Source organism: Scyliorhinus canicula, chromosome 3, assembly GCF_902713615.1.
Source record: "Scyliorhinus canicula chromosome 3, sScyCan1.1, whole genome shotgun sequence".
Lineage (NCBI taxonomy): Eukaryota > Metazoa > Chordata > Chondrichthyes > Carcharhiniformes > Scyliorhinidae > Scyliorhinus > Scyliorhinus canicula.
In genome coordinates, this window is record NC_052148.1 from 35,485,284 (window position 1) to 35,512,737 (window position 27,454).

The 27,454-nt window shown below is 44.9% G+C and overlaps 1 protein-coding gene across 2 annotated transcripts in view; it reads left to right on the plus strand.

Moving 5' to 3' along the window:
• immt (inner membrane protein, mitochondrial (mitofilin)) overlaps positions 1-27,454 on the plus strand; it is an 86,565-nt gene that overhangs the window by 24,681 nt on the left and 34,430 nt on the right. The window contains exons 3-6 of one of the 2 annotated variants that reach the window (XM_038793301.1): positions 1,692-1,881; positions 3,471-3,582; positions 19,964-20,119; positions 25,102-25,227. In XM_038793301.1, coding sequence (XP_038649229.1) covers positions 1,692-1,881; positions 3,471-3,582; positions 19,964-20,119; positions 25,102-25,227 — 584 coding nt within the window. The remainder of the gene's footprint in view (positions 1-1,691; positions 1,882-3,470; positions 3,583-19,963; positions 20,120-25,101; positions 25,228-27,454) is intronic. The other variant, XM_038793302.1, reaches the window with a different exon arrangement.

Consider the following 27,454-nt stretch of genomic DNA (forward strand, 5'->3'; position numbering starts at 1 on the left):
GAATAGGCATATCAATTCTTAAGATTTAAAAAAATATATACCAAATTCATTTAAAAAGAAAAAAAAAATGTTGTTCAAATTTTCCAACTACAAATTTTCTCCCAACAATAAAGTAAACAAAGTATAAAAATAAACAGAAAGAACCCCCCCCCAATACAAATTAATAAATTAGTGACAGTACAAAAAAAACAAGAAATTATCAAACAGACAGTCGCAAAAACAGATCCCCTAAACAAATTTCTAACTTAACCCCCCCAAAAAAAACCTGGGTTGCTGCTGAGATTGACCACCCTCTAACCTTCCGCCAGAAAATCGAGAAAGGGCTGCCACCGCCGGAAGAACCCTTGTACCGACCCCCTCAGGGCAAACTTGACCTTCTGCAGCCTGATGAACCCGGCCATGTCGTTAATCCAGGCCTCCGGGCTCGGGGCTTCGCGTCCCTCCACTGCAAAAGAATCCTGCGCCGGGCTACTAGAGACGCAAAGGCCAGGATACCGGCTACTCTCGCCTCCTGCACTCCCGGCTCCGATGCCACCCCAAAGATCGTGAGCCCCCAGCCTGGTTCCACCCTGGAACCGACCACCTTGGACAAGGTCCCCGCCACCCCTTCCAAAATCCCTCCAACGATGGATGCGCCCAGAACATGTGGGTGTGGTTCGCCGGGTCTCCTGAGCACCTCCCACATCTGTCCTCTTCCCCCACAGAACCGGCTCATCCTGGCCCCAGTCATGTGTGCCCTATGCAGCACCTTCAGCTGAATCAAGCTGAGCCGTGCGCAAGAGAACAAATTCACCCTCCCCAGTGCGTCCGCCAAGTCCCCTCATCGATCTCCTCCCCTAGCTCCACCTTCCACTTCGCTTTCAGCTCTTCCACCGAGGCCTCCTCCTCCTCCTGCATCAGCTGATAAATTGCGGAGATCCTACCCTCACCGATCCACGTCCCTATCCTGCACCCCCCTAGGCGGCAGTAGCGGAAACTCCGCCACCTGCTGCTTGACAAACGCCCTAATCTGCATATATCTAAAATTGTATACCAAATTCATTTTTAATCTGAATAAAAAATACACCAAATTCATTTTTATCTTTGCATGGTCAGAAAAATAAGCGTCTCAAGATAAATGCCGACAATACAAACATTTTTTTTTTTTTTTTTTAATAAATTTAGATTAGCCAATTATTTTTTCCAATTAAGGGGCAATTTAGCGTGGCCAATCCACCTACTCTGCACATTTTTGAGTTGTGGGGGCGAAACCCACGCAGACACGGGGAGAATGTGCAAACTCCACACGGACAGTGACCCAGAGCCGGGATCGAACCTGGGACCTCAGCGCCGTGAGGCGGTTGTGCTAACCACTAGGCCACCGTGCTGCCCTCGACAATACAAACATGAGATAAATTAAACATTTGGTGAAATTTTACAGAATACACTTTAAAAGTATGCACTTCAAAGTGAAAGTAAATCTGATGTTGAAATTGATTTATTTGAGCAGTGCGTAGCAAACCTATAGCCAGCCCCTGCCAAAACACTTTTACTGATATCTGCATCCAATAATGTTAAAAAAAAGACAAAGTGTCTGCATTTTATGAATGAATATATGATAGTTATAAAGTAATTACATTTATAAGCAATTCTTTAAAATGTATTTCGTTTCATTTTTCTAGCTGTTTTCTTTTTTGTCTTTAATAACACAGTACTTCAGCAGGCAAAATAGTGGGAGGAAGTGTCCTGTTTATTGGAGGTGGCCTAGGTGGTACTATATTGTTTGCGAAATGGGATCCCAAATTTCGAAAGAACATAGAGAAAACCGTCCCGTATTCTGAAAAAGTGTTTGAGTTGGCTCTTGGCCCTGCACCATATAACCTTCCTCTATTAAAGAAGCAGGTATGTATAAATGTATGAGCCATTGAAATTTAAATTTCTGCAATCTCACTCAATTGGACAAAAGAGCTGAACTACAGGCAGCACGGTGGCCTAATGGTTAGCAAAACCGCCTCACGGCGCTGAGGTCCCAGGTTCGATCCCGGCTCTGGGTCACTGTCCGTGTGGAGTTTCCACATTCTCCCCGTGTCTGCGTGGGTTTCGCCCCCACAACCCAAAAATGTGCAGAGTAGGTGGATTGGCCACGCTAAATTGCCCCTTAATTGGAAAAAACAATTGGGTAATCTAAATTTATAAAAAAAGAAGAAAAAAAGAGCTGAACTACAGAGGGGAGGTGATGATTGACCTCCAACCAGCACAATCCTTTGTGCCATGTATGACTCCAACCAGCAGAGCATTTGCCTCTTGATTCCTTTTGTTTCCAGTTTTGTTAGAGCTTTTTCATGCCATATGCAGTTAAATGCTGCCTTAATGTCAAGGGTAGCTACAGTCCCCTCTTTTGTCCATGTCGAAACCAATGTTTTAATGAGGTCAAGAGTGGAGTGACCCTGGCGGAACCCAAAATGAGCGTCAGGGAGCAGATTATTGCTGAGTAAGTGCCGTTTGAGATCGCTGTTGATTCCGTTCATCACTCTGCTGATGTTGGAGAGTAGACTGATGGGGCAGTAATTGGCCGGGTTGGATTTATCTTGTTTCTAGTATAGAGGACACACCTAGGCAATTTTCTACATTGCTGGATAGATGCCAATGTCGCAGCTGTACTGGAACAGCTTGGCTGGGGCCGCGACAAGTTCTGGAGCACAAGTCTATTGCCAAAAGTCTATTTGTACTATTGCCAAAATATTGTCAGGCCCCATAACCGTTGTAGTATCCGGTGCCGTTAGCCATTTTTTGATATGATATGGAGTGAATCAAATTGGCTGAAGAATAACCCTCAATATTCATACAAGCATAGAAAAATAAATAAGCACGAGTAGATCTGTGCTGTCTGGACTTCATGACTTGGCTTGTCAAAGGATTGCAGGCTACACATGTATCATGAATATGTGATTTGCATATCCATATTTGAGATGGTGAGCACAGACCTAATTCCTTACCTTGATGTCTCACCTTCGTCTCTTTCCTGATCCATAGATATTAGTTATACTTTTACATGAAAAGTGTGTCAGCTCTCAAATATGTGAAAGTGATATTATTACTTGACAGAATCCTTTAAAAACAAATTTGCAGAGTTGGAGCTTAAAAAGAAGGGCAAACGACCTGTGGACTGAAATTGGTCTTGTTTGATTCTTGCACTTCATTCTGCAGCCCAAAAAGCTGTCTGTGCAAATTTGTATTTTCTTTCTGGTTCCACAGCCGTTGCAAGATCCAAGAATGTGGCAAACTAGTTAACTTTAATAAATTATGAACCTTAACATTCTAGAATTAATTCTGTTAAAAAACACAAAGTTGAGTTTGTTATACAAATTATAATATGAGCAGCTGTCTCCAGTATGTTACATACATGATCAAGAATTTTCAGTTCTCTAGGTTATGTTTTGAAGTGTGTAGTGTGGCAGTGGTTAATACTTCATGTAAATTACTGCTTTAAGGACATGGAGGATCCATCAAAAGTATCAACGTCCTCTGAAATATTGAAAGAATCCAAACTGCCGAAATCCATGCAAGACAAAGAAGCTTCACCCTTTGAAGCAACCATAAAAGGTAATTCTGAATAAAATAGTAAAGATTTCAGTGCATATTATTACTTTAGTATTGCCAGAAAATATGTACAAAACTACTTGGTAATGTAGTTGTCTAAAAAGTTCAGGTTTGAATTGCGATTTTAGTCATAGATTTGATCAGAATACGGTGGGGAAATATGAGTAACGTACCTGTCAGTTTATGCTTCACATTGCCTGTCTTGAAGATACGGATCTCCGATAGTTTGGTGTTTATAGTTATTTTTGATTCTTCCAAACATTCTTAATAATTGGTCTTTACATAGAATTACCTAGAAATGGCACCACAAAATTGGGGCATTTGGTCCCTCCTGGTGTTTATGCTCCACATAAGTCTGTTTTTACATCTAACCCTATCATTGGCAAACCCACGTATTGAAGGTGAGATGTCGTTGTTGGTTGAGTGTTCACAGATGGCTTGTGAACACTCAACTTAAGCTTACAGGCTCTCCCAAAGTGTGGCTATCGTTCTGTGGCTGGTAGAGGTGGTGACAGATTGTTGACTTGAGTAGTTGCCCTTCCTTTCTGTCTCTCACTGTTCTCTTTCAGTGACTACTCTTATTTTTTGCAGATATATGTTTATTAGATTTTAATCTTTTTTTCCAAATATTGCAACTAAAAATAAAGTAATTAACAATGCAAAACAGGTACAGTACAGAACAAGAATTATTGAAAATATAGGAACAAGCAAGACCAGATACATTTAGAATAGTATACTGAAGGAACTAGTGCCTCCAGTTTTGGTACTGGATCAACCCAATAGCAGGTTAATAACAGATTGGGGGGAAAGGAGGATAAAGCCATGACAGTGTGAAAGGATAACAGTTCAGGCTGCACACCTTCATGTATTGCAAGATCACGACATACAATATGACTCATGGAAAGGCCAACAGGAGCATGTCAGACAAGGTGGAGCCTGTAGATTTAAGATAGGGGTCCCAAATTCTACGGAATGCACAGCTTTACAACACATGGCAGGAATTTCATAGGAGTACATTCAATAACCAATTTATTCCAATTTTGAATTGAAGGACGTTTGTCACTAATCCTGGAGCATAGGATATTCTTACAAACTGCAAAAGTCAGGATATTGTACAGCCTTTTTTCATTCGTATCAGTAATTCTCCCATGTGGAAGACCCAGAATTAGGAACATAGAATTAAGTTCTAAAGCACTGTCAGAGGTCTCGAGTACACCAGACCAATCAATCTTAACAAAGGCCCAAACGCAGTGTGTATAATCACCCTTTACTACCGATACTTTAGGCACACCAGAGATATAGCAGGATCAAACCTGTGTCTAAGACTAGGAATGATATATAAGCAGTGCAGTATCTTAAATTGAGACTCCTTCATTTTATTGTAAAGTGAAATTTTACTGGCATATTCCCAGGTACTACCTTGTGCCTCCTCATCAATGTTAGTTGCCAAGTCTTTTTCCAAAGACTTCATGGTACTAATGTGGGATCTAGAACCTAAGATGATATACAAATTGCTGATGAACTTCGGCTCTACAGAAGTCAGGATTTTTTCTACCAAGGAAATGGAGGAGTCAAGATGTAAGGTTGTCTTATTAAGGATAAAGTCTCGCAAGTTTAAATACTTAAAAAAGGAGTGTCTTGGTATGTCAAATTGTTGGCATATCTGCTCAAAGGACGCACAGGAAGCATCTCTGAACATATCTCCCAGCCTACACTTGCCTCGATCACTCCATGTAGCGAATCCATGGTCCATAAGTCCTGGTGGGAAGTCTGGGTGTCCTTGGATGGGAGAGCGAGTGGAGGTCAGTTTAGATCTCCCTTCCAATTTCCATGCTCTCTTTAGCAGTTGCTGTCTTTTAAAAAATAAATTTAGAGTACCCAATTGTTTTTCTTATTAAGGAGCAATTTAACATGGTCAATTTAACTATCCTGTGCACCTTTTGGGTAGTGGGGGTGAAACCCACCCAGACACTGGAGAATGTGCAAACTCCACACGGACAGTGACCCAGGGCCGGGATTGGAACCTGGGTCCTCAGCGCCGTAGGCAGCAATGCTAACCAATGCGCCATCGTACTGCCCCAGCAGTTGCTGTCTTAACATCTCCATAAAATAACAAACTTGAAGAGGGTAGGCTGACTGGTCTGTTTCAGTGATAAGCCAAATGGACACATGGTCCTTCCGAAACCAGCCTGAGGTGAGAAGCTAATTGATGCAGTCTACTGTTTGGGATGCCCAGGAAGGTGGAGTTTAATAATTTAAGGTGAGGCTTCTTCTTCAAAGAGTCGCAGAAAAGGCCCTTCGGTCCATCGAGTCTGCACCTCTGCATGAAATGCACCTGATTTACCATTCCTAATCCTATTTGCCGGCAATTGGCCTATAGCCTCGAATGTTAAGATATGCCAAGTGCTCATCCAGGTACTTTTTAAAGGATGTGAGGCAACCCGCCTCTACCACCCTCCCAGACAGTGCATTCCAGACTGTCACCGCCCTCTTGGTAAAAAAGCTTTTCCTCAAATCCCCCCATGAACCTCCTGCCCCTCACCTTGAACCTGTGTCTGCTCGTAACCGACACTTCAACTAAGGGCAGGCACTCTTTCCCAGGGTGGAGGGGACTAGGGTGCATAGGTTCAAGATCGGTGGGGCATAGTGTGGAGGAGATGTGTGAGGCATGCTTTTACACAGAGGGTGGTGAGTGCCTGGAACGCGCTGCCAGGGGAGGTTGTGGAAGCAGACCCATTAACGACGTTCAAAAGGCATCTTGACAATTACATGGATAGGATGGGTATAGAGGGATACAGCACTAGGAAGTGCTGAGGGTTTCGTCCAAGGGTGATATCATGACCGGTGCAGGCTTGAAGGGCTGAGGGACCTGTTCCTGTGCTGTCTTATTCTTCAATTAAGGGGAACAGCTGTTCCCTGTCCACGCCACTCATAATCTTGTAAAACTCGATGAGGTTGTCCCTCAGTCTTCTCTGCTCTAGCAAGTTAGTCCAAATAAACAAACTGATCATTCCATTGATCTCCTTAAAAACTCTGTAACTGACAATAATATTGGTAGCATCTGCAGGGGATATAACAATCTAGGCAGCACATTCATTTTAATCAAGGTAATCCTGTCCAGCCATGAAACCAGCAGGGATGATGAACAAGCCAAGTCCCATCTAATAGAGTAATCAACTGAGGGAAATTGACCCTGTAGAGCTGCCTAAAACGAGGGATAAATGTAACACCCAGGTACTTAAACCTCAATGGGCACCACCTAAAGGAGAAATTAGCAAGGTCTACCCCTCCGCCTCCTACCGTCATAGCCTCTGACTTTGTAAAATTGATCTTATAACCAGAGAAGGTCCTAAATTTACCCACCATGTTAATGATAGCAGGAACTGAGAAGTTCGACATTGACACAAAACAGCAGAACATCGTCCACATAAAGCATGACCTTGTGCTGCTTATCCCCGCTGTCCAGCCCCGATATTAGGAGTCTGCCTAAAAGCTTCCGCCAAAGGCTCTATGGTCAGCGCAAATACAAGGCGATAGGGGGCAGCCCTGCCTCGTTCCCCTCTGGAGCTCAAAATTCTCCGACCTAAAGCCATTCATGAGTACTTCCTCCACAGGTCCACGGTACAACACCTGAATCCATTTAACATAGTCCTCACCCAGCCCAAATTTCTGCAGCATGTACATCAGATAATCCCACTAAACCCAATCAAAGGCTTCTTCTGCATCCAAGGAGATCACCAGGGCCCTCTCTGGTATTTTGAAACAATCTTATTAATATACTATTAAACTCCATAACAACACATCTGAAAATAGCTTACAATTACCCCTTAAATAATATTACTCAATACAGTAAATACCATATCCTTAATTAGTATCTCTATTCCCAATTAAACAACAAGGAAAAAAACATGCAGCTCTCAATCCATCCTAATGGCACAGATTAATACTTGCTTTCCAGAACAGATTTGGCTCCTGCTAGAACCCCTGCAGACTCTGGTTGGATGTCTTCAAAAAGCTGTTTCAGTTGGTTTGTTTCAGCTTTCCTCTTGCACTAAGGCAAGTCTGCTCTGCTTTAAATCCGATTACTCTTTTTTAAACTACATTACTGTGAGGGTAAACAACTTGTCCTATGGTCTAACAGGTAACGAGATTAGAACTCAACTCAAAATGTCTGAATACCTTAACTCCACCCGGCAAATTACATAATCACCCCAGGCTGAAAACACATGGACTCCCCCTAGTCAAACAACATTGCATTAGCCCAGGCCCTTGACTCTGGTCAATTTCACATCCGGCTCCTAAAAGCTTTCTTGCCTTGCAAAACAAGATTTCAAATAAGCATGACTGCTGCAGTCAAACACCCAGGCTTTTAACCCGTAAATTGCCAAATTTTTATATTCCAATATTTTTTAATAGAAATTTAGAGTACCAATTCTTTTATTTTTCCAATTAATGGCCAATCACCTACCCTGTCCATCTTTTTGGATTCTGGAGGTAAGACCCATGCAGATGTGGGGAGAATGTGCAAATTCCACATGGACAGTGACCCAGGGCAGGGATTGAACGTGGGTCCTCGGCACCATGAGGCTGTAGTGCTAACCACTACACCACTGTGCTGTCCTGTTTAATATTCCAATATATCTAAAATCCTGCATTTGTCACAGCGTTCAGGATTCTTTCCTCCATTTCATTCAGCTTTTTATTGGTATTCTACAACTCAGTCTCATGAGCACTTGGGTTTTGTGTCAGCCATCATCATTTTCAGTACCTTGGAGAGTGCCTCAGAGTGCTGCGCCAAGAGACCGCTCGAGTATCAAGCCACCATGTTGAAAAGGTGGCTTCACCCCTATTGTGTCCAACTGTGCCCTTGTAGAAGTCAATATTTTTCGCACTTCTGGACTGTGGGGATAAAAAGATTCAACAATGCTCGTTAAGAAAACATAACAAGACTTTATTTACGAACAGACTGCAGTTTATGGCTGAAACTTGAGGTCAGAGCGCAGTTAATGTCACTGCGGATTCCTTCCCGAGTTTGCGCTTTCACAGAAAATTAGCTTGGTATTTATACATTATTAGAATCAGGATTACGTGACTACAGCTTGATCAGGAATTCGATCAGAAGTACAAACATAAGCAATATCATAAAACAGGTGTCACTTTGCTGACTTTTCAGGACTTTGTCCCGTCACTCGGACCATTATTTTGTCCTTGGATGGAATGTTTAGGAGTCGGAGGAGATTTGTTTCTTCCTGACCCTATCTTGTCGTATTTAGACTGCTTTGGGTTATGACGAATTAGTCTTATCAGAATTTACAGAGTCCAGGCATTTTGGATCATCTTGACCTTCTCTGATCTTATTCAGGCTTTAGGTCATGTGAAGTCAACTTTTCTTACATGGTACCCAGTAGTTGACCAGTTTTCCCATCATGCCATTATTTACTTTGTACAACATCACACCCTTCTTATCGCCAGATTTTTTCCTGTTTTTCAGCATATTCTCACCAATACTAATCCAGAAGTCTTCCAGGGACATAACACCAATTGTTAATCCACTGATTAGGCAAACCTGTGTTGGGCAATCAGGGTAAATGATGGATTATAAAGCCAGTTGCGACTGAGCATGTGGAAAAGCTACTATTCCTGCGTCTGCATCACGTGATTCTCCCCCCAGCTACTCTTGTTGTTTGGAAGGGCCTGACACGATTTTTCATCATGCATTGCCATTTGGTTGCAATTGGTTGTCTGCTTCTCGGGTGTTGATGTTAACAGAGCAGACCTTCATGGAAGTGTTGAGATCATCTTTACAACATTTCTTTTGACTCCTATGTGAAACATCCTGGCAAAGCTCTGAGTCTGTCACCTGTTTGAGCAGTCATGAGTTGGTTCATCTCAGCTGACGTAAGATTATCATGGCCTCTATTCTTGTCATGTATGCATCTTCGACGAAGCTCACATTTGTTCTTCTGCCCTACCACTTGAGTTGCATGATCCATCTAAGACAACATTGATGATCTATCTTGACACGACGTTTATAAGTTGCTCAGCACCATAGAGAAGCATGGGGAAAATTGCTCTCTCATGAGTTTAGTGTCAGGTCAGATATCGCGATTGTCAAATTTGAGTATGTGATTTACTCTCGGCTGAGTTAGCACATTGGACTCAATGGTGTACTTCTTTATCAATGGTCACCTTTTTGAGATAAATACTTTTCAAGGAATGGGATGTGAGAGCTAATTTCCAACACTTCATCGTGAATCTCAATTGAAGGCGTTGAATTTGTTACATTCAGTGTGGGTTGGTATAGGACTTTGGCTGTCCTAGTTTTCAGGGCAAGTCCCATGCTGGTCTATCCTTCCGTGAATATATCAACTATCTTTTGTAGTTCTTCAGAGGATATTCTTTGTGTGACACCAGAATACTTTGTTTCTATTACAGAAGTGATTGTCCTAGTTTTGGTCTTCAGCCAGTTGAGTTCAAAGAGTTTACCATCAATGCAATTTAACAATCGGTAGTAAGTTGCTGCAAGAATAATTGAGAATGTTAGTAATGCAGTGACACACTGTGGTTGATGCTGTTTTGACAGTGAAGGGTCTTTTCTGGAGTCACTGTACTTTCATTTGCATATCGTCATGATAATGTTTGGGAACTTAGCTGAGCACAGTAGCCTTGTGGATAGCACAATTGCTTCACAGCTCCAGGGTCCCAGGTTCGATTCCGGCTTGGGTCACTGTCTGTGTGGAGTCTGCACATCCTCCCCGTGTGTGCGTGGGTTTCCTCCGGGTGCTCCGGTTTCCTCCCACAGTCCAAAGATGTGCAGGTTAGGTGGATTGGCCATGATAAATTGCAATTAGTGTCCAAAATTGCCCTTAGTGTTGGGTGGGGTTACTGGGTTATGGGGATAAGGTGGAGGTGTTGACCTTGGGTAGGGTGCTCTTTCCAAGAGCCGGTGCAGACTAAATGGGCCGAATGGCCTCCTGCACTGTAAATTCTATGATATCCATATCGGTGTAGCACTTGCCAAAGGGTCATTCAATTCACCACGTCAGAAACGTCTGTGAGACCAAAGAAAACCATGTACAAAGGGATGTTCTTCTCTGCACTTTTTTCACTTGGTGTACAGTAAAGATCATGTCAGTTTCCGCACTGGGATTCTGGAAGGACCTCATTAGCAATTGACTGAAGGTGATTAAGAAGTAACCTATCTAGGACTTGCCAACAGTTGAGAGAAGTGCTATGCTCCTGCAGTTGCTACAGTGTCCTGTCTCCTTTCTTTTAAAAAGGCACGCTGACTCTAGTCTTGAGTCAACTTGCTTTTTTGGAATTTAAACAAAAGCTTGGGGGATAAACGTTGTCTGGTGCATTCATAGGAACATAGGAATTAATAGCAGAAGTAGGCAATTCAGCCCTTCGAGCCTGCTGGCTGACCGCTCCTTGGTCACAAATCCCCATATCCCGTTAAACTGCTTTTTATCAGAAATATATCTACTTGAAACTGTTTAATGACTCCAATTCCACTGCACTATGGGGCAGTGAGTTCCACAAATTCACCACCCTCTGCAAGAAATAGTTCCTCCTCACCATAGTTCTAAATCTACTACCTCTCAACCTGTATCTGTGGCCTCTTGTTCTAGTTTTCCTGACAAGAGGGCTGGTTTAGCACACTAGGCGAAATCGCTGGCTTTTAAAGCAGACCAAGGCAGGCAAGCAGCACGGTTCAATTCCTGTACCAGCCTCCCCGAACAGGCGCCGGAATGTGGCGACTAGGGGCTTTTCACAATAACTTCATTGAAGCCTACTTGTGACAATAAGCGATTTTCTTTTCATTTCATTTCAAGAGGAAACATTTGGTCTACGTTTACTTGATCAATACCTCAGCATTTTATATACTTCGATCAGATCCCTTCTCATTCTTCTAAATTCCAGCGCGTTTAAGCCCAAACTGTTCAATCTCTCCTCATATGTCAACCCTTTCATCCCTGGAATCAATCTGGTGAATTTCTCCTAAACTGCCTCCAATGCACCACATCCTTCCTCAAACAAGGAAACCAAAACGGAACACAATACTTCAGATGTGGTCTCACCAACAACCGATACAATTGGAACAACACTCCTCTACCTTTATACTCCCAAGTCCTTTTGTAATAAATGCTCCCCATGGCAACGTCTCCACCCTATGCAATTTCAACATTACTTTTATACTCCAGTCCTTTTGCAATAAACACTTCCCATGGCAATGCTTCAACCCATCAGAAACCACTTACAACTAATCAGCATCCTTTTCGTGCAGTAAAAATTGTTGTTACCATTAAAATTTGGTGTTAGAACATAGGACATACAGTGCAGAAGGAGGCCATTCGGTCTGTCGATACTGCACCGGCCCACTTAAGCCCTCACTTCCACCCCATCCCCGCAACCCAACAGCCCCATCTAACCTTTTTGGTCACTAAGGGCAATTTATCATGGCTAATCCACCTAACCTGCACGTCTTTGGACTGTGGGAGGAAACCGGAGCACCCGGAGGAAACCCATGCAGACACTGGGAGAACGTGCACACTCCGCACAGACAAGTGACCCAGCAGGGAATCTAACCTGGGACCCTGGCGCTGTGAAGCCACAGTGCTATCCACTTGTGCTATCGTGCTGTGTTCTTTCATCTGTCCTGATGAGTGCAAGATGAAAAGCTGCTACAGCATGTTGCTTTTTTCCAGCAATACTCGAATTCCCTACTACAAAGTAATTAGAAGTATTATTGGCACTTCTGTGATTCCTCTTCCTGCTTCATCCTTTCACTAATGTGTCCTTTGCCGTTTTGGCAGGAAATAGAGCTGTAGCCTTGCTCGCAGTTTGAACTCCAGTCTTTGTTCAACTAATGGAAAACAAACCTGAAAGGGATTAATTGATTAAGAAGTTGACTTGTACCATGGGTTTGAGATGAGAACTGTCATATGAGGTATTCAATGCCCCAATAGGGAATGGAGAAAAATATTTGAGTAAGTGCCCTATCCTTAGAAAAGAGCAGAAGTGTTTTATTCCTGAGTCCTTCTAGCATCAGGACAGGACTCCGATCAAATCTCAGATCAAAAGCACAAGCTTTTGAAAATTGAGGATGAAATTTCAAGGTCACAAGTACAGGGCACATGAAGAATGGAAGGAAAACAAAGGAGTCATAAGAAAGAATGAGGGACAAATAGGATAAGAGATTAAATAAATAATGTAAACAAAAATAGTTTTAAAAAATGAAATCCACGTGCAGTGGAGAATTAGATCACTACGTAGAGTGAAGGTGTGCACAACTATGGACCAGAAAAAACGGCACTGAAAATATTATAATAATCTTTATTATTGTCACAAGTCGGCTTACGTTAACACTGCAATGAAGTTATTGTGAAAACCTCCTAGTCGCCACACTGTGGCGTCTATTCGGTTGCACTGAGGGAGAATTCAGAATGTCCAAATCACCTAACAGCATATCTTTCGGGACTTGTGGAAGGAAACCGGAGCATCCGGAGGAAACCCAGGTAGACACGGGAAGAACGTGCTCCACACAGACAGTGAACCAAGCGGAAATCAAACCCGGGACCCTGGCGCTATGAAGCAACAGTGCTAATCACTGTGCTACCATGTTGCCCAAGAAGGGCATAGAAAGAAAATAAGTTATATTGCAGGAAAAATTTGTGAAGGAGCTACCATGTAGAGAAAATGGAGGGAAATGTTTCCGGAAAAATGCATCTGCAGAAAGACAATCAGGCACTTCCGCTTGTGACCATGGTGTGATTGTCACAAAGGGCTGTTCCTGTTCAAAGTCACAGAAAAGGGCTCTTTTTACCCAGATCCGGGTGGAATTTTGATGAAAAGGCGTAGGTGAATGTTAGAGGAGTAGTTGGCCCCTGGAATGGTATGTCTTCTGATCACCGGACATGGTAGAAAACAGTGAGCGGTTTGGCTGGAAAGTTGAAACAGTCTTGTGCTTCACAGACAGTCTCTTCCAGCATGCAGGCGGGGGAGGGGCAAGCTGGAAGGCCCCAGATACAGGAACTGATGACTTTTATCAAGGAGAAATTCCATAAACAGAGGAAAGAAATGCATGAGGATCATGCAAAGGCCATTGCAGAAGTGTGGCACCCCTGAAGAGTACTTTGGAGCGGATGGAGAGGTGTTTGGAGGTGCAGGGGTCACAGATTCGGGAGATTGAAGGAGTGATCTCGGACCACAGCGATCGTGTGGTGGCTCTGGAGGCGGAGGTGGGGCTCCTAGGAGACCTTTGTAAAACGCTGAGGGCAAAGGTTGAGGAGCAGGAGAATACCTCGAGAAGACAGAACCTGCGAATAGTGGGCCTGGAGTGGAAGGTGTGAGTGCCATGAGGTACGTCTTGAGGATGCTGTTGGGACTTTTGGCAGAAAGAGTGCTAGATAAGGCACCTGAGGTGAACTGAACGAATAGGTCTCTGAGGCAAAAGCCTAGAGCTGGGGAGCCATGCGCGGATGGTGATCGTGAGACTCCATCAATTTGTGGAGAAAGAGAAAATTCTACGGTGGGCCAGGGAGAAGCGTAGCTGCGACTGGGAGGGAAATAACGTCCGGATTTATCAGGACATCGGAGCCGAGTTGGCAAAACGGCGGGCAGGTTTCAACAAGACCAAGGCGGTGCTGTACTGGCGGCAGATCAGGTTTGGGGTGCTCTACCCGGCAAAATTATGGGTGACGTTCGGAGGCCGGGAGTATTATTTCGAGACCCCAGAAGCGGCTGAAGACTTCATTAAGGAGCATAAACTGGGGAGAATTGAGTGGTCAATGCTTTCGAACCAGGGTGCTGGCACTATGTAATGGTCGGGAGCATGTTTGAAGTGGGTGTAGGGATTGGGGGATTTTCGCCTTTTTTTTGTGGGGGCGGTTTCTGTTCAATGTTGAGATTGTAAGGAATTGTAGGGGTGAAAGGTTTATGTGGGGATGGATGTTCCCATCCCCCCCATCTGCTTTATGGGACTGTTTGTGTTTAACATTTGTTTGTTTGCTTTTGGAGGAGGCTACCTGGAGTTCAGGAGAAGTCCTTGTTTGGGTGGGGGAGGGTAGGGCCAGCAGGAGGCCTTCTTTGAGCTGAGGATTGGGGGGTGAGAGGGAGGGGGTCATTAGGATGTGCCTTTGGGCAGGGGCAGCTGCGTTAGCAGGTTATGTTGGTGAACGGAAGTGAGGTGGTGGGGGAGAAGGCCAAGAGGGGTGGCCGGGGGGAGGGGGAAACGGGAAGTGGGGGGGGGAGGAGCAGGGGAAGGGGAAAAGCGGAGGGAGGCGGGGGGTGAGAGATAACATGGTCACGGGTGAAGAAAGGGGCATCTGGGATGGGCTAGGTACAGAGTGGAATTAAAGGGGCAGGAGTTAAGTGGGGAAGATGACGGATGGTAGAGTGGACTGGAGGCGCAAGCCTCCGGTAAGGTTGGTAACTTGGAACGTCCGGGGTCTGAATGGGCCGGTTAAAATGTCGCGGGTGTTCGCGCAGCTCAGGAGCTTTAAAGCGGGGGTGGTCTTTTTGCAGGAGACACGCCTCCGTGTGAAGAACCAGGTTAGGTTAAGGAAGGGGTGGGTCGGGCAAGTTTTTCACTCTGGGTTTGATTTGAAATCGAGGGGTGTGGTGATTTTAATGAGCAAAAAAAATGGGATTCGTGAGTGCGAAGGAGGTGATGGATCCAGGTGGGAGATATGTGATTGTGAGTGCGGTATTGGAAGGGGCACCGATCGTGTTGATAAATGTGTATGCCCCAAATTGGGAAGATGTGGGTTTTATGAGGGGGTTGCTGGCACCAATCCCGGATTTGTCCATGTACCAGTTGATCATGGGAGGAGATTTTAACTGTCCTGGAATTGTGGGTGGATAGATCGAGCCCCGGGTTGATGGGTAGGGTACGAATGGCAAGGGAGCTGGGAGGGTTTATGGAGAGGATGGGTATGGTGGATCCATGGCACTTTCAGAACCCAGAGGGAAGGGAGTATTCTTTCTTTTCACACATCTATAAGGTGTATTTGAGGATTGATTACTTTGTAGTGAGTCGGGAGATTTTGGTTGGGGTGAGGGGGCAGAGTATGTGGGGATAGTTATCATGGACCATGCACCCCACTGGCTGGAAATTCGGTTCTGTCCGGGACGAGAGCAGAGGCCGGGGTGGAGGTTTGACTTAGGGTTGTTGGCGGATAGAGGTTTTTGTGATAAGGTGCGGTTTGCGATTAGGGATTATGTGGAGTTCAATCAGAATGGGGAGGTGTTGGCGGGCATTTATTTGGAAGCACTGAAGGCAGTGGTCCGGGGAGAAATTATCTCATTTCCGGTTCGTGGGAAGAAGGAAAGGAGGGCGGAACATGACCGTCCAGTGAGCGAGATAGTGGAGGTGGACAGGGAATATTCGAGGGTGCCCACTGTGGAGGGATTGGTGAGGAGGAAAAAGTTGCAGGGGCAATTTGATAGGCTGACAACGGGGAGGGCGGCAGGGCAACTGCGTGGGGCAAGAGGGGTGCAATACGAGTTTGTGGAGAAGGCGAGCCGCATGCTGGCCCACCAGCAGCGGAGGCAGGCTGCGTCCAGGGAAATATTGAAGATCCGGACTGTGGCTGGGGATGTGGTGTCAGAGCCAGGGAAGATAAATGAGACGAGAGTATTACCAGGGACTTTATGAGGCAGACCCAGAAGGAGAGGAGGGGGACATGGGGTGGTTTCTGGACGAGCTGGAATTTCCCCAGGTGGAGCAAGCAAGGGGCAGGAGCCCCTGGGGCTGAGGGAGGTGCTGGATAGTATCGGGTATGAAATCGGGGAAGGCCCGTGGGCCGATGGGTACCCAGCAGAATTTTATAAGGAATTTGCGGCAGACCTAGCACCACATCTGTTGGGAGTGTTTAATGAAGCACTGGAGAATGGGGAGTTGCCGGAGACGATGAAGCAGGCAGTAATCACACTAATCCCAAAAAAAGGGAAGGATCCAGTGGAATGTGGGTCATATAGACCCATATCACTATTGAACACGGATGTGAAAGTATTGGCTAAGTTGTTGGCGGGGAGGATGGAGGATTGTGTCCCGAGGTGGTTGCAGAAGATCAAACGGGCATCGTGAAGGGCAGGTGTTGCTCGTTATGCTTTCCCTTAATTTGCTCTGTTTTAATTACCTTTGCTCAAGAGTCGGCAGGTATCTTTCTGATACCACCACAAGGTCCAAAACCGAATACTGATCAATGACTCGATACACAGTTAGTAAGTTTGAAATCAGTGCACATTTATTTACACACACAGTCAATTATTACTCATGCATAAACTCTACTCACTAAACTACAACTACTACTAAAAGCCTATACTTAGCTTCAGGAGGGCCCACTCAGTCAGAGGAACACTGGCCGTTGTCCGGTTCTGATACTACTGGCTTCGAACTGGTGTAGAATAGTAGCTAGGAGCACCTATCTCGTAGCATGCGTTGACCTTAGACTTGCTTGCCGGGCCTCTTGTCGCTGAGGGTCAAACTCCAAGGTGACGGTGAAGATGGAGAAATAAGAGACCAAACTGATCTTGGGGACTCTGCTTTATACCCCAAGGGGTTTTGCGCCCTTCTGGGCGGACCCTGGGCTTGGTCCCAATTAATTGGACCATGTCCCAATCGTTTGTATCGATCCTCTCCAATAATGGGGTCGTTCCCCGATCGCTGGGCGGGCCCTAGGTAACCGTTGGCCTGCCTTTGTTTTCGTCTCCACTGGCGCCAGGGAGTCTGGCCTGGTACAGATTGTTTGAATGTTTCTTTTTGTCCCTGGAGATAGCTCATTACTATGCTAATGGCTTGTAGTTTCAGTTCTGTCTGGGCTCTTCAAGTTCCAATCCACAGGAAACTTGTACCTGCTTGTTTTTCTAGTGCTGTTCATTTTTCCCTGCACTCTTTGCGAGTATCCATTTCGGAATCGGGATGTGGCCACCCCAGGTGGCTACACAGGCAGCTCGCGAGTAATATAAGACGGCTTTTGAATGGTGGTGAATCTGTTGAGAGTTCTGATACCGGAGGTGGTGGTATCCATGGACGCGGAGAAAACATTTGATCGGGTGGAGTGGCGGTACTTGTTCGAAGTTTTGGGAAGGTTTGGGTTTGGGCCGATATTTGTGGCATGGGTGCGGTTGCTGTCTGTGGCACCAAGAGCGAGGGCGAGGACGAATTATATGAACTCACGAAGCTTTGACTTACACGGGTACAAGGCAGGGGTGCCTGCTGTCACTGCTGCTGTTTGCGCTGGCCATAGAGCCATTGGCGATGGCTTTCAGGGGGTCGGCAGAGTAGCCGGGGATAATGAGCGGACAGAGGGAGCATTGGGTGTCACTCTATGCCGATGACCTCTTGCTGTTTGTTTCGGATCCGTTGGAGAGTATGGGGAGGATTGTGGGCCTGTTGGGGCGGTTTGGAGGGTTCTCGAGATGCAAGCTGAATGTAGGGAAAGGTGTTCCCGGTGAGTGAGCTGGCGCAGCGGGCTGGTTTTGAACATAGAACATAGAACAGTACAGCACAGAACAGGCCCTTCGGCCCTCAATGTTGTGCCGAGCAATGATCACCCTACTCATGCCAACGTATCCACCCTATACCAGTAAACCCCCCCCCCCCCCTCCCTATTTTTAGGACACTAGGGGCAATTTACCATGGCCAATCCACCTAACCCGCACATCTTTGGACTGTGGGAGGAAACCGGAGCACCCGGAGAAAACCCACGCACACACGGGGAGGACGTGCAGACTCCTGCACAGACAGTGACCCAGCCGGGAATTGAACTTGGGACCCTGGAGCTGTGAAGCATTTATGCTAACCACCATGCTACCGTGCTGCCGCTTCTGCAGGCAATCCCGGCAATCCAGGGAACCCCCTCCAGACCTTTCGTGCAAAGTCCCCAACCTGTAGACACCTGAACTCACTACCCCTCGACAGCTCCACCCGCTTTGTGGGGGGGGGGGGGGGGGGGTGCCGCCATTTGCGGTAGCGAGGGATAGGTTTAGGTATTTGGGGGTTCGGGTGGGGGGGGGGGGGGGGGGGGGCTCCATAAGTGGAACTTGGCGAAGCTGGTGGAGGGGGCCGGGGAGGATCTTGGGAGGTGGGGTGTACTGCACTTGACGTTGGCGGGGAGGATCCAGGTGGTGAAGGTATGTTCTGCCGGGGTTCTTGTTTATCTTTCGGGCTCTCCCGATCTTTGTACCGGTGGCCTTTTTCCTGAGAGTGGACACGATCATCTCTGGCTTTGTATGGGCAGGGAGGGTGCCGGGGGTGGGGAGGACCCTGCTGCAGGGGCTGAGGCGGCAGGGGGGTTGGCGTTGCCAAACTTGCTTCATTATTGTTGGATGGCGAATGTTGATGGGGTACAGCGGGGGTGAGGGGGGTGGAGTGGAGGGGGAATCTTGTGGGGGGTCTAGTTTGAGGGCTATGATGACAGCAGGGTTGCCAATGGATCAGAGTAGGTATTCAGGGAGCGCAGTGGTGCCGTTCACGGTGAAGGTGTGGAGTCGGCTGGGAGGGTATTTTGGGGTGGAAGGCATGTCGGTGCGGACGCCGCTGTGCGAGAGTCATGGGTTTGAGCCGGGGGGGTGGATGGTGTATACAGGAGGTGGGGGCTGGTCACGGTAAGGGATTTGTGGTTGGACGGGGTGGGGGGGGGGGGGGGGGGGGGGGGGGGGGAGCGGGTGGAGCTGTCGAGGGGTAGTGAGTTCAGGTGTCTACAGGTTGGGGACTTTGCACGAAAGGTCTGGAGGGGGTTCCCTGGATTGCCGGGGTACATCCTGCAGAAGCGGCTGCTGCTTCTGGATGTGGGGGGTGGGGGAAAGAGAATTGGGGATATATATTAGGCAGCTGGGGGAGTGGGTGGTGAAGATCAAGGAGAAATGGGAAGTGGAGTTGGGAATGGAGATCATTTGGCGAGTATGGAGTGGTGCACTGCGGGGGGTGGGCGGGGCCTCCTCTTGTGCAAGGATGAGCCTGATACAGTTTGGGGTGGTGCACAGGGTACATGTGACTCGGGCGGGGGCGGAGAGTTGATTGTTGGGAAGAATACTTCCCGGGGTGTTTATTTGCTGTAACCTACTTTGATACAAGTTTGAATAAAATGCGTTTTTAAAAAAAAGAAAGACAATTAGGCAGAACCTCTCCTGGAGGCATGCATTGTGAAAATATTCAGTTTTTATAATTGTTCAATGTTAGAAATGTTCTAAGATAGTCTTAAAAGGTATACTACTCGATAATTGATGCCTCATACTCAGAAATTGGTGCCAAACCTGAAATCAGTTACCTTAGAAGTGAGTTGAGTACCTGGCTGCATTTCTCTTGGGTGCTTTATAAAGAGCATAATTTTAAAGCGATATAATGTTCTTGCCTATCTTCAACCCACCTTATTTACAGATTCTTCCAAAGATGCAGCTGCAATTATTTCTGCTGTTGGTGATTCTCCAACAGTCCCTGCTCCTGTGGTCCAAAGTGAACCCAGTATCCTACCTCAGGAACATGGACCAGAAACCACCTGTGAACATGAAATGGAACAAAAACATGATCCAAGTGGTAAGTAAAGAGACATATTTATTAAATAAATTTAAATCATCCAATTTTTTTTTAACCAATTAAGGGCAATTTAGCGTGGCCAATTCACCTGACCTGCACATCTTTGGGTTGTGGGGGTGAGACCCACGCAGACACATGGAGAATGTGCAAACTCCATACAGACAGTGACCCGGGGCCAGGAATGATCCCGGTCCTCTGCGCTGCGAGGCAGCAGTGCCCACCACTGAGCCATCCTTAATTAAAGCAAAATGTGTATTGAGAAAAGATTATGCTAATTCATCAGAGATTATGTTTTGGTCTTTTAAAGAGCACAACTTCACCAGGCAAAGTTTTCTAAAGCCTCTTTTGATGCTCTTGGCTGTTAGGTTTTTCTTTATAATTGCTGATGGAGAAACTAATATAAAAAAAATACCAGTCACAGAAAGCTGATGATGATCCATCACCTGGATCTTGATATCTAAGGGCTACTGGTTGTAGTACTACAGAGAAAGGCAATACATTTGTCATGTCAGCATTCAGCTAGTTCTAAATGGTGAGAAAGATCACTAATGTGCCAGCTATAGTCATGATGATCTCGCTTGTGTGAAATGAAATGGGTGAATTTAAACACTCGAGGCTACAAGGGGATGAATAATGTTTTACGTTTGTACTCTATCATACCCACCACAATTTTATTTCTTATTCAATCATTAAACCAGTTATAAATATATATTGTATAGTGTAATTCTCTTACTTAATGTAATCCACAAAAGTACCGAACATACAAATTTGGAGCTGGAGTAGGCCAATCTTTCCTCCCCCATCCCCCAAACCCACCAAAGGTCTGCTCCACCATTCAATAAGGACATGGCTGATCTGGTTGTAACTTCAACCCCACAGTAACCTTTCACCCCCTTGTTTTTTAAAAATAAATTTAGAGTACCCAATTCATTTTTTCCAAAAAAGGGGCAACTTAGCATGGCTGATCCACCCACATCTTTGGGTTGTGGGGGCGAAACCCATGCAGGCATGGGGAGAATGTGCAAACGCCACGGACAGTGACCCAGAGCCGGGATTGAACCTGGGACCTCGGCGCAGTGAGACAGCAGTGCTAACCACTGCGCCACAGTGCTGCCCCCATCCCCTTGTTAATCAAAAATCTATCTAGCTCATCCTTAAACTATTCAAAAACTGTGCTTCCACTGCCTTCAGAGGAAGAGAATCCCAGGTGACTCGTAACCCTCTGAGAGAAATATTTCTCCTCATCTCCAACTTAGAACATAGAACACTACAGCGCAGATTCTACGCCAAAAGAAAATATCCACATCCACCCTGTCAATACCCCTCAGGGTCTTAAGTTGTCGACCAAGTCATCTCTTAATCTTCTAAATTCTAGTGGATATAAACCTAGCCCCCCTCCCCAACCTTTCCTCATAAGACCATGCATGACCATAATCCTGTTTTTGGTCTAGTAAACTTTCTCTCTACTGCTTCTAACGCATTTATGTATTTCCTTAACTATGGAGACCAATACTGTAAACACCGCTCAAGATGTGGGGCGGAATCTTATAATTTTTTTCTCCCAAGTGTCAGGCTCAGACCTGTTTTCTGTCCAGATCTTGACCCTCTTTAGCAGGAAACAAAAGAGTGGGTGGGGTTTACACCGCCACTCTTGCAGGGCAGGCCCTGATAGAGCCGGCACCCAGCTTCACTGAGATGGGGTGCCATCTTTAAAGGGCACCCTGATCAGGAATGAAACCTGATGGCCCTAGCCCCCACCACGGAGGTATTCTTCCTGCCAAAATGGACAATTTCAGTTTTGCCCACTCACGTAACCTATTTTTGTCTCTTTATAGCCTCCTTACATCCCCTTCACAATTTACTTTTCCTGCCTCTCTTTGTGTCATCAGCAAATGTAACAACCATACCTTCAGTCCCTTCATCCAAGAGCATGCCACTCATCATTTCCTTCCAACCGGAAAAAGACCCAGTTATGCCAACTGTTTCCTGTTAACTAGCCAATCTCCTGTCTGTGCCAATATGTTACTCCTGACACCATGAGCTTTTATTTTACGCAAAGATCTTTGATGTGAAACCTTATCAGATGCATTCTGGAACTCTTAAGTACAGTACATCCAAACCTTTTATCCACAGCACATATGACTCCTTCAAAGAACTCCAATAAATTGGTTAAACCAAAACCATATTAACTCTGCCTGATTGCCTTAAATCTTTCCAAGAGCCCTGCTATAGCATCTTTAAGAAGTCTTCCAACACCAGGTTAAAGTCCAACATGTTTGTTTCAAACACTAGCTTTCGGAGCACTGCTCCTTCCTCATTCACCTGAGGAAGGAGCAGTGCTCCGAAAGCTAGTGTTTGAAACAAACATGTTGGACTTTAACCTGGTGTTGGAAGACTTCTTACTGTGCTCACCCCAGTCCAACGCCGGCATCTCCACATCATGGATAGCATATTTAATAATGGCTACTATCATTTTCCCATGACAGATGTTAAGCTCACTTGCCTGTCGCTTCCTGCTTTCCATTTTGAACATTTGCTATCATCCAATCTAATGGAACCTCCCCGAATCTAGGGAATTTTGGAAAATTAAAACCAATGCATCAACTATCTTGTTAACCACTTCTTGCAAACCCCTAGAGTGAAACTTGTCCGGACCAGGGAATTTGTCAGCTTGCAGATGCAAAAATTTACTCAATATCACTTCCCACGTGATTGTAATTTTCTTGAGTTTTTCCCTCCATTCCATTTCCTAATTTACAACTATTTATGGGATGCTACTTGTGTCCTCTATAATGAAGACAGATGCAAAATACTTGTTTAATTCACCTGCCAAAGCCCTACTTTCCATTACCAGTTCCCCAGACACACATAGAGGACCAATGCTCACTTTAACTCTTTTCTTATTTAATTATCTATTGAAATGCATACTGTCTGTCTTCATATTACTAGTTAGCTTTCTCTTGTCCCTCCTTATCAATCTTTTTGTCATTCTTGGGTGTTCTTTATAATCTGTCCAATCTTCTGACCTGCCACTTGTCTTTGAGCAGATATATGCTTTTCCTTCAAAATTTTTTATTATTTTTAAAAAATTGTGAGTACCCAATTATTTTTTCCAATTAAGGGGCAATTTTTAACATGGCCAATCCACATCTTTGTGTTGTGGGGGTGAAACCCACGCAGACACGGGGAGAATGTGCCAACTCCACACGGACAGTGACCCAGGGTCGGGATTCGAACCCAGGTCCTCCGCGCCGTAGGCAGCAATGCTGTGCCACCGTGCTGCCCTCTTTTTCTTCAAATTTAATACTGTCTTCAACGTTTTTGGTTAACAACAGAAATTGGGCCCTTCTGAGTATTAGAAGAGATATAGAATCCCCACAGTGCAGATTCTGAAATATCCCTTTAAATGTTTGCTACTGAACCTCTGTTGGACTATCCCTTAAGTATATTTGCCAGTTTACTTTAGCTCCACTTTCATGCCCTCATAATTGCCCTTATTCAATTTTAAACTCTGCTTGCTTGTGTGCGTAAAATAAACATATATCTTGTGTGTTCCTGACGTTCATTGTCCTATCATTGACCACTGTGCCTTCAGCTGCCTGATGATGCTACATCCATCACCAAGTCCTAAGCTCTCCCTAAATCTCTTTGTGTCCTTACCCCTTTCCTCTGTGAGGTGCTCCTTTTAAACCTACCTCTTTGGCCAAGCTTTTTGTCAACTGTCCTAATCCCGTTACATAGTTCAGTGTCAAATTTTGTTTGAGCACCTTTTGGATGATTTTCTATGTTCATGGTTCTATAATACATGTATTTGTCGTGCATATGTCTACGTGAACTAATGATAATATTGCTGCATTTAAAATCTACGGTCCTCACCACAGTCCATACTATGATTATCATAGACAATCATGAATACTGAACAAAAAACACTAACCATTCTCCAATGCTATAAGACTTCATTAGAAAGGCACTGTTTGTACCATATTAAGTATGTTGGATATTTTGTTAATTCTCTGTTTAGTAGTTAATACTGTAATGTGGGATGTTCAATTCCCGACAAGGATTCCAGGAAACTTCAGTACTGCCATGTGTCCTTCCCACAATTTGTTCTTTGCTGGCAGACTCTCAATTTCTGATGGCACTTCAGTGCAGAAACTGGATGAAAGCTACATCCATCACCGGTTTGTGTTTTAGTGCTCAGCAAAGCCCACAAGGATCACAGCAGTGGAGATTGATTCTATTGTTCACCACTCATAATGGGAAAATCACATTAACCCCAATGTGCCCATTTTAAGCAGTGAGAATTGTATTATGAACTGGATTTCAGAGAAAAAAAAATGAGGGTTACTACTTCACGTATCTTTTCTGATTTGTAGTTCCTTAAATAAAGAAATCCAATTATTAAAAAAAAAAAATCAAGGGACTAGTAATAAATTAAATAGATGCTTTTAGAATAAACAAAATCCCTGAGGGATAGCTGGCATCACCACCTAGAAGATGAGAAATCCTGACATCTATAAAGCTTCACTAAATGAGGAACTACAAATTTGGAAAATGACCAGTCTAGTTAAATTAATTTTTAAAAAAGGATCAAGAGGTATACCTGGAGCTTTTCAACTGGCAAATTTACTGCCATTTGTAGGGGAAATATCTCAGTTAGTTGTAAGCATTTTAAGTTGGAGACCACTTTGGTAAAGCATAATTTGTTAAAGTGCAAGGCAAAAACAGCCATGCTGGAGGTTTTTAAAAAAGCATTTAAATCATTTTACTGATGGAAAATGTGGTTGACAAATTTACCATCGACACTATTGAATTGTACAACAAAGATGGTCAATAGACAATGAGATCGAGATATGTTTCTGGAGAGAGAAAATGTTTGAAGGAACATTTGAGTTGAGTTGCATTTTGTTCAAAGAAAGGACACACTTATGTTACAAAGTGACATTCTGGTCATAAAAATGACGTCCTTGTGCTCTTAAAAGGTGAAAGCTGTAGTTGCGAAAATAAAGCCTTGCAGGGCCAACACATCGCAATAGAAGAACGTCCGCCCCAGGAGGTTGAAAAGCACCTAGCTCAGCAAGATAGAGAGGAAAACGTCAAAATTGTTGGTAAATAAAATCAATTTTGAATTGCATTACTTCTAAACAGATAAAGTTTACGACTAACATGAGCCACCTGTATCATTCCCCAGCTGCAATAGTGGTAGTTTACCACCTCTGTTCTATCATTGGTGGCTTTTTTCTTAATTCTTTCTCATCTTCCCCTGAATTAGGGTACTGGATTAGGGTTCTACAACCTCTTGCAGTTTGCCATTACCTACCCTGGATAAGAAATAAAGAATTGCATGTATATCATGCCTTTCATGACCTCAGGACAGCCCAAAATACTTTACAGCCAATGAAATAGTTGTCAAGTGAAGCCACTCTTGTAATGTAAGAAATACCAGCAACTGATTTGTGCCCAGCAAAGTCTCCCAGACAGCAAAGTAATATTGAACCCGATAATCATTTTTAGTTATCTTGATTCAGTAATAAACAATAGTCAGGGCAATAGAATAATTCTCCTGCTATCTTTCAAAAAAGTACCATGTGCTTGTTTATGTCCACCTGTGAGGACAGACAAGTTAGATGTCAATGCACTTAAATGAGGGCAATACGGTGGCGCAGTGGTTAGCACTGCTGCCTCACGGCACTGGGTCACTGTCTGTGTGGAGTTTGCACATTCTCCCCGTGTTTGCATGGGTTTCGCCTCCACAAGCCAGAGATGTATACGCTAGGTGTATTGGCCATGCTAAATTGCCCCTTAATTGGAAAAAAAGTGAATGCACTTAAAATTCATTTCACCAACTACCCTGTTAACATTTATTTTCTCTTTTATTTTTGTTCTACCTGAGTGGTAAACTTATTAGGTTCCTGTGTCTCCAAGGGCTTGTTTTTTATATGAAGCTAAGAGCCAAGTTTGATAGAACCCGCCTCCCTTGATGTTTCACTTCAGCACATACACCAACTACTCGCAGTGGAGTAGTATTAAATGTGAATCTCCTACGTTTAATCCTTGGTCTATGCTGATTATGCTATTACTAATTTTGTCTTGGGTTTGATTGTGACTGCTTTCCAGCAACAACTGGTAGAAAATGCATGTGTGAGTGTTGAAGACAAGCTGAGACTTAACCGTGATGCTCCATAGTCAAAACTCTGCCCGTTCCCTATCCCAAGGCTTACACTTGCACACAAAATAGGAGAAGAAGTTGGCTATTCGCCCCGCCAACCGGCTCTCTCATTTGATAAGGCCATGGCTGATCTGTTTATGTTTCAAGTTCTACATTCCAATCTAGCCCCGATAATCTTTAATTTCCTTGCCTAGCAAGAATCTATCTGCCGCTGCCTTAAAAATACTCAATGACCCGTTCAATTCATGGGCAGCACGGTAGAACAAGTGAATAGCACTGTGACTTCACAGCGCCAGGGTCCCAGGTTCGATTCCCTGCTGGGTCACTTGTCTGTGTGGAGTCTGCGCGTTCTCCCTGTGTCTGTGTGGGTTTCCTCAGGGTGCTCCGGTTTTCTCCCACAGTCCAAAGACGTGCAGGTTAGGTGGATTGACCATGCTAAATTGCCCTTGGTGTCCAAAAAGGTTAGGAGGGGGTTATTGGGTTATGGGGATAGGATGGAAGTGAGGGCTTAAGTGGGTCGATGCAGACTCGATGGGTCAAATGGCCTCCTTCTGCACTGTATGTTCTATGGCCCCCACCGCCTTCTGAGGCAGAGAGTTCCAAAGACATTAAACTTCATTAGAGAAACCAATGAACCCATTCTGCTTCACTGAATACCTTATTATTTTTTGGAAAGTATTTTATTCAAATGTTTAGCATTTTAACATTTTACAAAACAGGATAAAAACATTACACCCCACATGCAAAAAAAATCTGCAGAAAACTCTCTTCCCCTTTAACTCGGAATGTAAAAACTCCATTAGATCCTCCACCCACGCCGAGAAGCTGACCTCCACTCAACAGAACCTGCCTGCGAGCGATCAATGAGGCGAAGGCTGAAACATTTGCCCCCCCCACTACCGTCTGCAACTCTGGCACGTCCGACATCCCGAATATGGCCCCCAGGGGACCCGGCTCCAAATCCACCCTCCCCCATTACCAACAGCACCTCCTCCAACAACAAGGAGGCAGGCGCTATCGGAAAAGTTGGAAAAACCTTTCTAACAAAGTGCTGCACCTGCTACCTCTTGGCGCCGAGGACCCGGTTTCAATCCCGGCGCCGGGTCACAATCCGTGTAGATTTGTACATTCTTCCCATGTCTATGTGGGTTTCATCCCCACAACCC